Source organism: Melozone crissalis, unplaced genomic scaffold, assembly GCF_028551555.1.
Source record: "Melozone crissalis strain CALT ecotype California unplaced genomic scaffold, PUWL_Pcris_2 ptg000004l_1, whole genome shotgun sequence".
Lineage (NCBI taxonomy): Eukaryota > Metazoa > Chordata > Aves > Passeriformes > Passerellidae > Melozone > Melozone crissalis.
In genome coordinates, this window is record NW_026535782.1 from 12,258,616 (window position 1) to 12,276,152 (window position 17,537).

At 40.3% G+C, this 17,537-nt stretch overlaps 1 protein-coding gene across 3 annotated transcripts in view; it reads right to left on the bottom strand.

Annotated features, from left to right (window-relative positions):
- PLXNB2 (plexin B2) overlaps window positions 1-17,537 on the bottom strand; it is a 252,944-nt gene that overhangs the window by 37,524 nt on the left and 197,883 nt on the right. For all 3 annotated transcript variants that reach the window (XM_054272722.1, XM_054272730.1, XM_054272715.1), the window contains exons 16-18: window positions 13,743-13,915; window positions 11,457-11,605; window positions 8,433-8,541 (exon numbers count right to left, since the gene is read on the bottom strand). In XM_054272722.1, the coding sequence (XP_054128697.1) occupies window positions 8,433-8,541; window positions 11,457-11,605; window positions 13,743-13,915 (431 nt within the window). The remainder of the gene's footprint in view (window positions 1-8,432; window positions 8,542-11,456; window positions 11,606-13,742; window positions 13,916-17,537) is intronic.

Genomic DNA, 17,537 nt, shown 5'->3' on the forward strand with positions numbered 1-17,537 from the left:
AAGCTCCATCAGCCCACCTGGCAGTCTTCTTAGGAGTACCAATAAAGGAAAAAGTAGGGTCATGCAAATGTTCAACCAGAAAGCATTTTTCAAAAATGCAATTAAGTAGACAGGATCAGGAGGAGAATGATACTTTACTGAATGCCAAGTTAATTTGAAGAAGTGCCATCAGTGGTGATCCAAGACTTCAACAAGAACTGTGCTACCTAAGGAGAAGGCAGCCCCTTCCCATGGTTCAGCAGTCAGACAGACACACATGGGCCCTTGCAAGGTGCCCGGTCTAATCTCATTTTACAGAGTCTTATCTTATGCAGCCTGGCAAAGCTGCACCTGACCCACAGCTCTATGTTGCTACCAAAGTCCTACAGGAGATTCCTTCTCCTTGCAGAGGAAGACCAGGGGCAGACAGTAAATCTGTCTGTGCAAGCCTTCTTTGAGGGATAATAAAAATGCTGCTTTTACCAAGAGCCCTTTAAACTGAACTCAACCCGAATGTTCAACTGTTACAAATGGGACTGATAAGCCTCCAATCTCAAGTGCTGCAGTATCAGTGATGCTATTTTTTTTCCAAATCCCCTCAAGGATTTCTTCTCTCCTTCTTTCTGCCCTTTTGTCATTTCAGTCTCTGAATCAGAAGTACACCTGCTGTCATGATAAATACCTCCCTTTCTTTTTCAGCCCTCTGCACCTCGAGATCTTTGTTGGCTCTGTCAGAAGGCACCCGGGGGAACTCACACTTTCTATAACATCACTGTAACATCACACTGCAGTGCTCAGTGCAATTATGATGTTAAACAGAACATTTGATAATGTGTCCTGTATGGAATTTGTAGCAGTCCTGTAATAATTCTTCTGGAAAACATCAGCCTTTGTGAGGACTTGGCAATATTTCATTTCTCATGGACACAGTAAAATTTAAACAATCCTGCAAATGATGATTTAACCTTTGTTTTATAATTCCTTTAAGTGTAGAAAATAATTCAAACATATTTCAGTTTTTTCTCTTATTTTGCTTGAAATGGAGGAATGTGTTTTCAGGTCTATACTTCTTTTGTCACCAGGAAAATACTGTTCATGTCTTCCAGGTAGTTTAATGCTTGAGCATAAATATTTTCTGCAATAACAGGCTACCTTGTTATGAGGGCTTTTTGATAGTTTAGCTTAAAAAAGCTTGTTCCAATGTCTGTCAGCTGTTCAGTGGCCTGGTTTTTGAAGAGTCTGGAAAGCCATTTCCCAGCAGAGGGACTTAGTGCCACCAGGATTCCCCAATGCCTTTCGTTCTCACGATCATGCCCTGTGTTTGCAGAAAGTGGATTTGCAGTTTTGATAAAACCTGTGCAAATCCACAGCAATGATGGCCAGAATAAATTCAATACGATAGTACAGTTTGGAGTGATCTTCAATCACCAGGTGTAACTTGCTCCCTACTGCACGATTTATCCCAAAAAAATTATTTGATCTAAACAGGATTTCTTGCTTGTAGGTCCAATCAGAATGTAGCCTGCTTGCAATGGGAAATTTGAGAACTTTACACATAAATCTTCCTTAAGCCATACCTAGATGTTATAATGTTTGAGTTCAAGATCTCAAAGTCCACCTGCAACCCAACTTTTCCATCTTGTATCAGACTGTTGTGTAAGTATTACTGAACTGATAAGTAGTTTTTCCAATGCTTTGATAACCACAAGGCTATTTTCCTTATTGGAAGGATAAAAGTGCTATAAATAGGTTATCTCTTGTGCTTTTACACCTGTGGTTAGTACCCATCCTGTTGCTATGGTTTACCTAAAAGCAGTGGTTATCTGCTCCAAGCAGTGAGACAACACTTGTACATTGCTTTTGGTACCTAATGTTCAAATAATGACAGCATGTTTAGTAGCAAATTCATATTTCCTCCTTGTAATACCAATGCAAATGTGGCATTTAGATTCCTGTGTGCCACTGTCTTATCCTCGCTTCATCGGCACAGAAGTACTGGAAAAAAAACCAAAGAAAAATATTGACAAAAAGGCTCCAGCTGGCCCAAGTATATCTGTGACTTCACGTTCAGGCCATTTTCCAGTGTCCTGTATTTTTCATCACAGCCAGAAATCTCTTCTTTGCTTGCTTTGTTTTTATCTTTTGCCCCTTTCTTAAAAATCTGTTCACAGAAATGCTGTGTATTTTTCATTGTAGTTTCATGCTTTCTGTATGCTAGAGGGTAAATTATCTCCATGTCTGTTCCACTTATAATCACATTTAGACATGAACTTGCTTATTAGCAGTGTACATGGCTGCTGCTCTTACACAGCTACTGTAGATGCTCTGAGCATTCACATTTAGCTCTTATATTTTTTATCCTGTTTATTAATCTACAATGAACTTTCAAATCTTTAATATTTTATGAGTAGCAATTAGTCTTTTTGCAGAGTTAGGAAGGTGATATCTTATTTCTTCAGATTTTTTTTTTACTTCTATTTTAGTAAAAAAATACTGTTTGTAGTCTGAAAATTCTCTAAGAGAGCTCCTAGCATTTTAGATCTCTGTGGTCTGCTGGTGTCAAATCAAAGCCTATCTTTTACCTAGCTAGCAATGGGTTTATTCCTTTTTTTTTTTTTTTTTTGTTTCCTGGTTTTTCACAATTTTCTTTGCAATTAAAAATATAGTGGTGTAAAAGAGAACCATTCCCCCGGCCTCTTTTTTGCTCGCCCATCTTGCATCTGAGATTGGATTTTCCAAACAGATTCATGTTCTTCTTCACTTGTTTTGTCTGCTCTGCAGCTTTCCTGGTTTGCACTGTCATGCCCAGCCAACTCACTTCTGGTCCCTTACAAACCATCCAAGAACAAGAGGAGTGCACACCCATGGAGCATCACCAAAGTTCTGCATGTCTTCTTTATCTATTTCTCTGCTTTTCCATTTATCTGTCATCAAGCACAACATCATCTATACAAAGTTTCCTTTCCCAGAAGAATTCCTGGACATAACTCTGTAAATAAGGGATACTGTCTACTATGGTATCCATCTGTGGTAAGCAGCTTCTAGCCCGTGAACTGCACCACTGAGATAAAACTGGTTGCCCTTTATCCTTCACTAAGGTAGAAAATCAAAGAGAGAAACAAAAAACCACCAAGGAAGCTACTGGTGGATCACAAGAGGGGCCCGAAATTCAAGAACAGTTGGACAGCAACAGAGGAGAGGAACCTAACCGAGATGCACAGAAACCTTGGCATGAAATCTATGCTTCAGAGGGGGATGCTGGAAAAAGCACAACTGTGCCAGATCACAAGCAGAGACACAACTGGGAAGGGAAGAGAGGATGGTGTCAGAGTGTGGCCCCGTGATGCTGAGAGATGCCAGCTGCAGCACAAGGGGAAGCCAGCAACAGATGGAGGTGTTCAAACGGACATGATGGGCAGCAAATGGCAAAGCCACCTAAGCTCCCTTCTGTTGGCTCCTGCAGGCACTGACCTCCATTTGGGGGTCTGCCTTTGATGCAAGTGCACTTCTTCACAAGTAGGAATGGGCTCCTGTGCTTCCACACAAGCAGAGAACAGGGATGCTGTTTCCAAGACCTCATGACAGTGCACACAGATGTGGATAAGATTTTCACGAATGTACAGGCCATGTTGTTGCTGTGCCTTTATCACAGCCATCTTTCCTTCACAAGTCCTTCCCTCTCCTCATCCTGGTTCCAGCTGCAGTAAGGTCTGGCTCTTGAAAAAGTAATTTTTTACCAAAATTATCTGCCTCACACTGAAAGCCAAATTATTCTGCCAACTCTTGCATGTTATGCACACAAAAATAAAAGGCATAGCCCGTGAAGCGCTGTATACACCAGCCAGCTTTTTGGAGGTCAAAATGTCATTTCATGGACTATAAAGGTAACCACAGGAGCTAAATTAAACCTCTGAGTGGGGAACTCATGCCATTAGGATCTGTTCTTTCCCCCTCAACTTCCCTCCTTTCTCAGACTCAAGGGAGCCTGTTTCTTGTTTTTTCAGACAAGCCACCCACTCACAGGATATTCAAGCGGAGAATTTCCACTGTGCATTCTTGGCAGTCTGGTGCTCACCGCAGTGGCTGACCTGACCCCCTAGCTCTCCTCATCACAGCAACCATAACACAAGTCAGTTCCTGCAACAGCAGAGAGATGAGGAGCTGAGTCCTGCCTTTCTGGGGCTGCTTTGTCCAAACCTTACACCGTGTAAGCTGACCAAAAGCTTCCAGGCACTCCAGGTGCCCAGGCAGAGCATTTGCCTGGCAATGTGCATTGTGTGTTGGCTGCTGTGGATGGGACACTTCAGCAAAGGGCTGGTATGTTAAACAACTTATTTTTTGGACTGAAAGCCGCATCTTTTTATCATGAGGCAGACACCACATGATTTTCTGAAAACACCACAGAGCTCTTCTGACAGGTTTGATGAAGAAATGGGAGCATGCATGACTGGAAAGTCTGCACTATCATACATCCAGTGTTTACTGGCAGCTCTAGAGCAGAATCATGAGTACTGAATGGTGGGACATGTATTTAAATGCATGGCTCAGAGGACAGAGAGTTAAGACTAATAATAGCCACATGAATAAGGGCCAACTTCACTAAAACTCTCAGCTATCCAGGAGCTCTCCTGTCTCCCATGTGGACTGACACACAAAGAAGATGTACTGCAAGACTTAAGAATAAAATAAGAACCTCTGGAAGCAGATCCAGACTTCTGTGGATGTGTGGTTTATCAGCATCAATCATAATGGCAACAAGCATGTAATTTTCCCCACAAAAAAAACCCACCCAAAGCCCCCAGCTACAGTGTAAAAGGAATGTAAAATTGAAGCAACAACTCAGGGTGAAAAATCAAGGAGTGAGCTGAAACCCTCCACAAAAGCCTTGAGGCACTGATCTGGTGAGAGCTTCCAGTGCAATTGCTTCAAACATCACAAAGCAAAGCAGAGGATGGATGCCACATTTGGGGGTAGATTGAGGTGGAAGAGTGCACTTGTTAAATGTAACTGTGCTGTTCATTTCACATTCAAACTTCCAGTATGGTGGATGTTCATGTTTGTTCTCAGGTCAGGCTCTAATTTATCCTCCCTTCTTCTTCTTTTTGGTTATTAATCTCATTTAGGTAAATAGACATCCTGGTTTTCAAGAAGTCATTTTTACCAAGCCAGTTCCTAAACTACCTTCAGCACCTCAGAAATGTATTATACTTTTGCAAAGTTCTACCTCTAATTTCACCATCTTAGATTTATTTGAGCTTTCTGAAAAGTCTTTCTAACCTGCACAGCCTAAACCTCACAAAATTGTTCCGACAAATGCTGAGGTGCCAGAACCAGCCACAAGCTCTTGTCCTGGTGCCTTGAGTCTAAAGAAGAGGTGTTCTGAGAAAAGAATCAGCACTTGTATGGGATCAGCAAATCTGGGCCATACACATTGGAAAAGCTTAACTCCTTCCTTTGAGACTGCTTCTCACTGCCATAGCAACAAGCAAATCAGATAAAGTTAACAACAAATGAAAAAGCAGGACTGGCCTTTAGCCATGTTACTGCTCCACCTGCTCAGAGACCAGCCAAGCTGTCAGTGCTCCAAATGTACTGCATAGCTGGATATTAAAATTTAGCAGAAGTTCATTTCTATTTCACTAAACAGGAGAATGGTTATTGCCTGAGCCTGCTTATAGTGAAACAATAGAAATGTCAGCAGAGGATGACTGGGTTATCAGAATTTAATTTCATTGGGACTGTACTTGAACTGAACTCAGGCTGGAAGAGAAATTGTGATGGGTAGGGAGACATAAAGCTTTCTTCTCCTGTTGTGCAGCAAATAGAGTATTTACTGTACAGCACAGACACTTCTGGACCAAGGCATTTTTGTTCAGAAATAATTTTAAATTGAAACAATGGCTTCCCTTTTAACTGGATTTTTGACCCATTTCATGAAGGTCTTGCACATTTGTCAGTTCTGAAATGCTCTGTGCTGGCAGACAGGAAAGAAGCATGAGTCTGGGCCCAAAGTTGTTCTGACTATTGATTCTCATCAATCCACCTTTAAAAATAAATCACACTGTTCAGACTGGGTATCAACAAGAGCCAAACAGTAGTACTTATAGAATCACAGAATGATTCAGAATGGAAGAGACCTTCAATGCTCACCTAGTCCCACACCCCTGCCATGCACAGGGACACCTTTCCCTATCTCATCATATAAAAAATTCTTTCTTATACCCAATCTACTTGATAAGTGCTTTTGGTGGCAGATACTAATCACGTGTACGAGGCTGAGGCAGTGGGGTACATGGTGATACCTCTGGTACACACAGACACACCAGGATGAGCATCTCCAGTGGCTCCTTGTGCACTTCTGCCCTGTCATGCCACACACTGCATTTAGAACAGTCACTGTTAAAGATTAAACTATTCTGCTTCAAGTGGTCAGAGCTCACAGTAAAAACAATAACAGTGACCAGCAGAAGGGTATCCATCCCATGTACCAAAGAAACAGGGAAATACATGAGAGAAAATTTATTTTAGAAGGGTTCATGGAAAGAAGATTATTTTCTTTCCTTTGTATATACTGAGTAGAAGAGGTTTTACACAAAGCATAGATTTTGCATGTCTGCTGAAAGAAGTCTGAAAAAAGCACTGAAACAAGACTGCAGCTTTTAAGCCAACATTAACTAATGCAACTGTCTGCTCTGATTGTCTGTTCTCATGCCAAAGCATTTGTGCCACACTTGTAGAGGTGCACATCAGTGTGACACCCCATACTGACTTCAATCCTACAGTCCAAAGTTGGCTTTGTTTTCTTGTGGAATTAGGGGAAATGAAACTAGAAATCAATATAATCAATTTTAAGGTGTGAATTGTATTATTTGTCAATGCTTTCCATACTGTAAATAGGGTCCACATGGAAAGAGTCTTGCAGTAAATAAAAATGCTCTTTATCAGCAGTTGGCTTAGGCATCTGATTTTTCAGTGGTCTCAATGCAGACAGAGACTGACACACAGAGAGTCTTGGACTTGCAGGAAGACATCCACCTAGGTAATGCTCGTGCACAGCCACCTCTCCCAGCACCTCACTGACAGGCAATTAAGAATCTTTCCCTGAAGTGGCCAAAAGCAATGGCTCCTTATGTCCCTTTCAGATGTGCTGAGGAGGGAATCACACCAAAACAAGTCCAAAGACAGGTTCCAAAGCCTACATGGTTCAGGTTTCAATCCACTCCATAATAACTTCACGTTTTCTATGAAAGTCATGGGAAGATCTTTATACACAGAAGGATAGGAGAACTGGTGCAGAACACACTCAACAGATTCATGTCAAAACCTCATGTAGGTCTTACTGTCATAGTCTCTGTCCTAGAGACCACAAACATACACATGGGAGATTATATCATTGTTCTCTGGTTAAGATCATATCCTACATTTCCACAAAGGAACACATGACATATTCAAGCAACAAGGGTAGTTGTTTTTTGCAGCAGTGTCACCAGAGAGAGGAAGTATTTGCTTGGAAATTACAGAACCCCCACTTCTAGCCTGTTTTGTGAAAAAAGGAATATCCTCTTCTCAGTTAAATGTCATTCTCGACTTATTCCACTGCTGAATTCTTTCCTTTACTTCTCACAAGACATCAAGAATTAATGAGACAGAAGTTTAAATAAGGGAGAAGATAAAAGCCTAGCACACAAGTTATGTTTTATAGTTTTATAGGTGTAATTTTAAGTATCATTATGAGGACTGATATTATTTAAACCTCTCAACTATCACATGATCTTATAAAATTTGAAGACCTCATAGCTACAGATAAAGCTATGTGCTGCGAAAACCACAGGCTAGACCAGCTATAAACTAGGGCCACGTTCAGAGCAAAGCAATTAACACAGAAATGAAATTCTCTTTCATAGTCACACTGAAAACAAAGCACATAAGTAATATGAACACACATCACGCTGTCTGTGGCTCTGCATGCCATACTTTTGAATGAAATAAATTATTAAAGAAATTAATGTACCTTCATTACTTATTCTTCAGCTGCTTTGCATCCATTCTTCTAATTAAGAAAATTGCCTAGACTAAATACCATGATTAAAATAGTGCACCATGTATCTAGAGAATACCTAATTTTTTGCAGTGCTGACTTTTTATTTAATAGTGATACTTCAGAGATATTATGTCACTAGTGAATAAGTTTATTCCAGTTGCTTTTTTACCACATCTTTTTAACTTAGATGGAAAATGACATAATCCTATTTTGAGACTCTTAATCTATTGATCAGAATTGATTTTTCATTCACCTTTTGTATATAGAAATGCTGGAATTAAGTGTTTTCTAATATTTTTCAATGGCAGTGCTATTGATGAAACAGTACAACAAACACAAACAATTCTGCTTAAATTTAACTTATGTCATACACAAAGTATAAAACAGGTCTCTGAAAAAAAAATGCACTTACCTGGTATGTAAACAACACTTCACTTGGTGATCTACCTAATTTTCCATTGATGTTAACTTCAATTTGACCTTGCTGTGGTTCATTCATGGGTCCAACTTGACACACAATCCTAAAAAGAAAGAATGTAAGCTTATCTGTTAGAAGTGACAGCTGCAATACCAGGGCAATGTATGTGAGCTACCACACACACTGCCAGCAGAAGCACCAACTTTGCTTTATCCTATGCTGTGTAATCCAGTGCTGCCTCAGATTCCCAGCAAAACCACCCGGGAATAGTTTGCCTGTCTATCCAAGGACTGGTAAAACTGAAACCTGAGCACTGCACACAGCCACTTCAGCAGTCTGTTAGTAGAAGTGCCTTCTCAGAAGACTCAAATTCAGCCCCATAAGTCAGTTGAACCTGACACAAGATTTACTGTGGACTTTGTGATGTTAAAAAACACAAACCCACAAAAAAGCCCCCACCTCCTTGATGCAAACATCAGACCATCAGCTATCTTTTAATTTTGTGTGTTTTAACTGCTGATAATTTTGTTGTGCATCTTTCCTTTTATTATTACCTTTCAGCTTCAAACCTTTTCACACCTATGATCAAAATCCCTTCAGAATTACTGTTCTCTGAAAATAAATTCACAGAAAACACATGCAAAATCAGAGGTCAAGGAGCACTGGCCAAGAGAATGCTGCCTTAGAACTAACACTGCTGCTGAGTGATAGCTAGGATGTTTAAATTGTTATTTCAAACAGGTAAACCACAGCATGATAGCATGAAAGGTCAATAAGGATTTGACACACTTGAAAACTGGGACAAATGCTTAGTGGAGAGCTGATAATACAGTTAGATAAGGAGGTATATAGTGCTCACAGCCTGCTCAGTAAGTTTCATATAGGCCACACCCTATGCTCATTTCTGTCTCTCTCCCTCCTGGATTATTGCTATTCTTCTTTAAGCAGTGTATAACTTCTCAAAAAAATCTAAAGTAGCAAAAACCCCCTCAATGACTCCAAATTACTGGGTATAATGTACTTAAATCAGGACTTATAATAAAAGGATTGTCAAGTCCCTCTACAGATCACTCCAGACTTTTTTTCCTGAGTACTGGCAAATGGACAAAATTCTCGGAATTCCTGCATGTCCTGGCATGTGTACGGCTGCCTGAGCCTGTTCCTCATCATCTCTCTTACTGTATTCTTGGAAGTTGTATCTTCATGTCAGGCAGAAACAGGAAATGGTGCCTTTGGAGGAATTTTTACCATATGTCAGGCTGGGGAAAGCAGTCGGGGGCCGGGGCCGGGGGCTGTGGGGGAAACATCGTAGCAGGGATTTTAATTGGAAAAGTTCCCTCCCTTCCCAGCGCTGGCATTGCCTCCCTTCCCCCACACTACTAATGGAAAACTACAAAGAATGACTTCTCCAAGGCCAACAATTAAATCACCACAGAGCCAGAAAGCACCCTTAAGTGTCTTAAATCTTGCTGTGCATGGGAGCCACTGTCTCCTAAAAAGACTAGCTTTTAACTAAAGGAGGATAGGGGAGCAAGACAAGGCACTTTTAATTATTTTTTAAATTTAATTTTATAAAAAGAAGGTAATAGTAATAAAAAAAAAAAACAAACCAGAGGGAGATAAATACAGAAAATTAAAGATAGCTATTTGAAGATTTTGACAACTTCTCTTTTTAAGCTTCCCTAGCCAGGAACATCCTTCAAAACCCACTAATTTGTTGATAAATGACATGATGCAAGTTGCGTTTGTTCTCACCCATTACTACATTGCCAGAACTTAGGAAACCAGTAATGTTGCTATGATACAAAGAACCAGTCATCTCAGTTTTGGCTCCTTTCCATGTATTTAAAAATATCAAAAAGCTTTAGAAAAAGCCAAGAGGATGGGGAAATTCTTGTAAGGCTATGTTGCAATTCAGTGTAGCTTTTGCAAACACTGAAAATAGGGAGTGGGGAAAGATGACTGGTTGGAAGTACATGTAAATGCAGGAGTGATGGCAATAAAATTGGGAAGCAGTGAAAAAGAAACAGCTATTCTTTACTTTTTTCAGTCCTAGAGGCCTGGGACGCTTCTAAATGCCTGATCCATGCATTGACTAAAGTTAAATATTTTTCAAAATCTAAAAAAAAATCACTTAGGTATCTTGAAAGTCACTTTCAAAACATGCCACAGAAATAGCAAAAAGTTACTGTGCTACAATTTAAATTATAGGAAGTAAAAGAAAGCCAAGGTTTCAATTGCAGCTTTCAAGAGAATGAAAGAAAAATCCATCATTACTCTTAATATTGCTACTGAACACTCCTGCTATGCTTTCCATCAGCTAAATAAAAAGGGTATTTCCCTCTTGAAATTAGAAGCTTGATATAATCTGTAGTAAACATCTAGATACCTACCTAGAAGAATTTAGGCATTCTGTTTTAATTTTTGGCACTGCTTAAGAGTGCGACAAGTAATCCACAAAACATCTACCAACCTGCTTAGGCAATGCAACATCCATGGGCTTGTTGGCTTTGAGATGAAACTTAGTCATCTACTGCTAAACCTAAGCTCTGGGATCCCTCCCTGTCCCCACGCAAGAAACTCTGTGGCTGGACTAAGCAGATTTAAGCTTCCTCTTGTTTTCCCTACTTTCCCATAAATCTTGTATGCTTGCCTTCACTGTAGTTCAGATGTAGCAAAGTTTTAATAACTAGATGCACATGCAGAATGCCTTTAATTTAAAAACAAATAGTCTTGATATATGTGCAGTAGTAGTTTATGAAAACTTTTCAATCAAGTAAGGAAAAAACTGCAATCAGGAGCAGGATGGTAGTACACCATTGTAAATTTGTTGCTGTATTACAATCTATAACAATAAAGAGTAAGACATGTTACTATGAAATATTGCATGTATATCATAGCAATAGTTATTTTTTCAAATGGTAACCTTTTGTAACCACAAGAAGATCATCTTTTCTTGAAAATGCACAGAGGTTCCTTTTTTCTTCTAAAATCTTGTGAAAAGCATCCATCAATTACCTTGTGGAAACAGAGTAGAACTCCTCTTTAAAAAGACATTCCTTGTCTGCCACTGTTATATTTTTTACATCTTCTGCCTTTATTCCCAAATTAGATCCCATTATGGTCAAAAGAATTCCACCACTTAGTGGTCCGGTTTTTGGCTCAATCTGTTTGCATAAGGGACAGGGGGAAAAAAAAAGCAAAATTAAATACTGCAGTGACTATGTTACTCTTCTATATTATTTAAAGCTACTTTGACTTACCAACATTTGAAATGCAGATGTTTCTTGTAGGACAAACAAAAAACAAGCTATGCAACTTTTTAATGTTAATTAATCATCTGTTAGCTCAGAACTAGCATTCAACAGCTGAAGATTTCATGTCTCCTGTGGCAGACTGTTATGTACAAAACTCTTGCCTGGTGTTTATTCTATTTTAAGTCTGCTTCCTCCACTGAAGTACTGTGATTGTGAAAAGCAAATTCATTGCCCTCTTCTCACAATTCTTCCACAGAGCTTTTCCAGCATTTTGTTGTTGTGATTTTATCCCTTTAGGTTCACAGCAGAGCAGTGCACTTTCCTAACACGCAGTGTTACCCCACATTGTGTTTTCAAAAATTCCTCTAGTCCCTTGATTTTTCCTTAGTGCATCTTGTGGTAGGGTGCTGCAGCATGGGCTGATGCTAACCAAGTAATTTGCAAATAAAATGAGGACAGAGAAGATCATGCAGTTGCAGTGGAGTGCTCAGACTGGAATATGGCCCTGACAGACACTTCAGTTCAGAATATTTGCTGGGAGGCTAACCTGCTTTCCTACACAATGCTTGGAGCACCTTCAGCAAGACCTTTCCAGGTCTTCAGCTTTGGAGGGCTGCAAGTTTGCCATCGAGAAGAGTGAGGTTGCACTTCAATGCCTGCTCCATCAAAATCAGTCCCTCAGGTCTAGGCAAGCTGAGCACAGCGATGTGGCTGCCTCTGCTGGCTGCCTGGCCACTGGCTGTCCATCTGCACCCAACCCATACACAAACCAGCTGAAACATTACTCAACTGTCTGTCTAGCTCTTCCAAATGTTATGTTCATATCTAAAGCTAATGTAAGGTCTGAAAACCTAAAATATTTTAGCATCTTTTTTTTGTCCACAATAATGTAGAAACAGTATCCCAGGTGAAAACACTTTTTAAAAAGATTTTCCTTTTCCTTTTTTCTCAAATCATGTTTACCTGGGCACAGATACTACACAAGTATTCTTCTCCACACATTCTGTCAAGCTGCTAGGGTATTTACCTTCCTTGGCAGACTTCAGCTGTTTAACAACCATTTCTTCTCAGATGTACCCTCATGGCCAACCTTCCTCAGTGTTCTGCAGGTCTGCCAGCAGGCACATTGCACCTCTGACTGCACAGTCTCCAGGGATGCGGTGTCTCTTTGAGCCACAGGTTTCAGACACAATCCCTACTGAGTGAAACATCCCCGCTACAGCTCTCAGCCTGTGTCACACAGTTGCCACAATTTGTGATGGATTGTGATGTGTTCTCATCAAACAGTGTGTCTAAGTACTGATATCACTGCTGCAGCAATTTAGATTTGCCCAGTGGAAGCATGTATCACTCTTTTCTCAACCATTATGCCCATAAAAGCAGCATTTGGGCTGTTTCTGTAAAGGACATGGATTTATGACTTCCTTTGCCTGCTGACCCACCAAAGTGACAACAACCTTCCCTGACCCTGAGTGAATGCTCCAACTGCAGAGAAAGTCAGGTGCACATTTGGCCTCTCTGACTTCTTACATTCAATTCCTACAGCTTTGGATTTGATGCTGGTGTGGACTGAAAAATATCACTGACACCTGGAAAACACTTCGTGACATAGAAAAAATCTGCTCCCTTATTAAATACTATTTAAAAGTCTAGCTTGAAGCCTGTAAAAGAACCCGTTATGTACTTGTAGTTCCAGGAACAGTGAACCTCTCTTACAGACTCATTTCAGGTAGAAAGGACTTTTTGACAGAAAAAAATCCATGCTAAGAATGCAAGAATCAAATGCCATGTTTTGAGCATGCACTGCTACCCTGGCTTCTGATACAGCGAGGACAAGGCTTGAAAAACAAGGAGGCTCAAAGAATCCATTCAGTCTCTTATTTTGAGTCCTTACAAATCTCTCTCACACATCACTACTGACATTATTTCCTTTCAGCTATTTCAGAGGCTTGCTTAAGGAAAAAAACCTGCCCTTCAGTATGAGCTCACTTGGCTGCTTTCTCCTGAAAAATATTATGCTGGTAGGGAGAGAAAAAAGCAATCTTACACCAGTGATTTCTGGAGGAGGACACGTGTCGGTGGGGGCAGCACGACAGAGCTTTTCATAGAGGCACTTGCTGGGCTTGCCGTCCTCCTCACACCACACACACCTGTACTCAGGTGGGGCAGCAAGGCACAGGCTGCAGTCGCTTCGTCCGTAGGAGCAGTTGTACAGAGTCACTGAAAGATGAACAGCAAACACATTTAGATGTTTCTCTCCGTTCCAAGGATATTCAGTGTCCCTTAGGAAGGAAAAGTAACCCTCTTTATAAAGTTCAGTGGAGTCACGTGAGTGATATGTACAGTCTGTTCTTAACCCCTGAATGATGCTGAGAGAAAATTTTATTTTTTCTCTATGGAAAAACCTGACATTTATCCATGTGCAGAGTATGACTAGCCTGCAAATATATTTTTGTCACTCAAGCACTGTCAAAACATTCAAGTACAAAGTCCTTACTTTGACTAACCTCAATAACACATACAATTGTTTAAAGATAAATTCAAAAATCAGGTCCTTGGAGCATCCCAAGTCAGATATGGAAGGTATAGACTCTGCATGGATGTCAGTAGGGGTGGACATCAGTGGGCATGGGACCTCTGCCAGTTGCAGGATTAAAGGAAGAGAGCTGCCTTTGTAGGCTGTTTCCAGGACATTTGGGACTTTCCATAATCATCACTCATGCCTGAACCAAATAGAAAGTTAACACTTATTAAAATGTTAACCTTTGTTCAAGTTAATACCTCTGTGTTTCTTCATTCTTCTCTATTTTCTTGCTTTTGTTTTCCCTTTTGTCTTGAACTGTCATCCTGATGTACACCTTGTTCCTTTTGTAGGGGGGTTTAGTTCTATCTTTTCTGAGCCAAGAAATCAAATCTGATAGTTGTATTTCTCTTACTGATGAAGCAGAGGCCAACTGTCCCAGACTTTAAGCTTGTTTTGGCCCCCATCAATCTCTAGCATGATGCACAGTCACTGAATCAAACTAATTTTCCCAAATAGATGCAAAGCCTTGAGACGTATCTCAGTGGTTCAACACCATAAGGAGAGCCTGGGCTTACAAAAAAACCATATGGAGATGCACTTGAGAACTAGTCCAGAAGAAAACAGACTGAAAAGATACAACATGTTTCTCGAGGGAAAGTGAACAAGTTGCCCAGATTACCCAGCATGGGAGTGCTGTGCCTCCCCGGACAGGTGGGATGATTATTGCAAAGAGGAAAACATCTTGCTGTCTGCTTTTCTGCTCATTTTCCCCCTGATTCTCTCCACTCTTGGCTGCTCTGTATTTCTGGCCACACAGCCTCTCACCCTCTGCCACTCAGGCTCTGCCACTTTTTGAGTCTTGTAAATCAGCTTAACTTACCAGAACAGCAGAAAGCTTTTTAGGCTTCCTCCTGTGCTCTTTCAAGAGTTAAATGTGCTTGCAGATGGGAATGGGGTATACAAGACAGAGTCTCAACATCTTCCCCTTCCCTTCATTAAGTCCCAAGAAACAGCAGCCCTAGTGACACTGGATTCTTTTCAAAAGAGGTTCATACTTAAAGATGCAGGAAATAAAGGAAAGTAAACAGATGTGGACAAAAGTAAATCCTTTTGAGATGCAGACAGTAAAGGCCATTAAAAACATCTATTTAAAACGAGCTTTTACTCTCAGAGGAGCAGGGCTTTACAAAGGACACTGGCAAAATCACCCTCCAGTAGTACCATTTCAATACACTTGCTATCTTCCTAGATACAGCAGCAGCAGTAGCTCTTGAAATCTAATTCCAAGAGACTACCATGTCAGATTTCTAGTGAAATGAAAAGTAAAATGAGAATGCTAGTTTTCCATTATTTTTTCAGCAGTGGCCTTATTCTCCTGCTAGGCATGAACAATATTGCAGATGCCCAAGTCTTGGCTAGCCTCTGCCACTTGCAGGAGAACATGTAATCCCATACAGGCAGTTTTTCTCTAAATGCTGTATGTTTAAACCCCTCAGCATTCAGTTTCACAGCTAGTCTTTAGATAACAACAGCTTTTTTTCTATCCCCTACAATGAAGAGTTAATGCAATGATGCAGCCTGATTTTAACCCTTTTTAATCTATAGTCAGCACATCCACTTGATTTCAAGTACCTTTACAAGCACAAAATCAGCTGAAGAAACACTAGAGGTGCATGCAAAACCAAGGGACTTTGGCATTTGTAAAAATGAATCAATGAGAAAGAGCATCCATTTGATTCAATCTCTATCTTGAACTTCCAAGGAATTGATGAGCACAAAGCAGGAGTAGCATAATTTGCTTTACAAACTGAGCACATCAATATGGAAGGCACTGAGCAACAAACATAAACCAAGTCATATTTCCTGCAGTTTGTGGGTCAGTTGCCCACTCTTTATGTTGTTTTGTGGATATAGTGCTGAGGAAAAGCACCAGGCTGACAGCCCATGTATGCTGCTGTTTGCTTTGTGGACAGAGGCAAGGACAAGTTTCCTCACTGGGAATTGTTTTTATAGGAACCAGATTGCTTTCTTATTCCAGCACTCTGAAAGACTGCTACTGCACAGGCACTTGAACAGGAAATATTGTTGAGTAAATCTTCCCCTTGGCTTCCCAGACCTCAGATTTCCCACCTAGACAGCCACATGGCCACCTGGTACAGCATGGGAATTTGTTTACTGAATTACTTCATTATCCTTCACTGGCTGGACAGGGATTCATATTCCACCCCTCAGCAAACAATGTCAGCACTGCAAAGTCTTGATGTCCCTCACATCCAGTTGCTGAAATGCAATGGAGAAAGCCCCAGCCTCAAAGCATTAACTGCTCCCCTTGTTCACTGATCAGCTCATTATTTGTACCAGCAGCAAGCTACTCATTAGATTCAGACTCTTATCCATCACCTTGAGATACCAGCTGTGATATCATCGATAAAAGGACAAAGGATAAAAGGGATACATTGGATTTCACACTGTTCAGAACCCCTGATGGCTCGAGATGTAAAAATGCTATCATAACTTAGTATTCACTAAGTGTCATACAAAGAAAGGGTTCTTTCACTGGCAGGTTCAAAGGTGCTTCTCAGCAGCAGCCATACACCCAAAGCCAATTCTTTTCAAGATGCATAAAAACACATTACACTCTGGATTTCATATGGCAAGGGAGTCTGAAAGTCAAAAAGAATTTGGATTTTAAAAAATCCCTTTTACACCAAAAAGAGACATCTGTTGATAATTTTTCAAGTCCCCTCTTGGAAGTGTTCTATATTTCAATTTGAATGATAACATTTCTTTAATAATTTAGCTTCTTTTTTGCTATGTTTTGTTTTTAATGCTTTTTCCTGACTTGGAAAAAAGATGTTGGGAATATTTGGTCAAAATTCTGCAGTTTTAAGCATGACAGCCTCTGGAATGGAAATTAAGACAGTCTGAGATTGTAATATGACCTCCCTATAAAATTCATGCCAGCTCCTCTTTTAAGTCTTTTAACACTGCACACAGAACCATAAGCAAAATCTTCTAAAAACATAGTTCATGCTGCCAATATGAAAGAGAATAAATTTAAATATTGTACAGTTGGAAAAATGGTCTCAAGATTTATTCTGCAGAGGAAATTACTTGGGGTACTAGTATTTTCCTGATGCTGTCCCATCATGCAAGTACATAAGAGGCTTGCCTCATGGGTTTTGCAATATTCTGCCTTAAATGTCAGTCCAAAGACATGTAAGCTGGGTCCTGGATACTGCTCCATTGATTTTAAAGGAGCTTTCTTACCTCAGGACTAGGCTTCATTGCTTCATTATTGTATGTTGAAAAGAAATG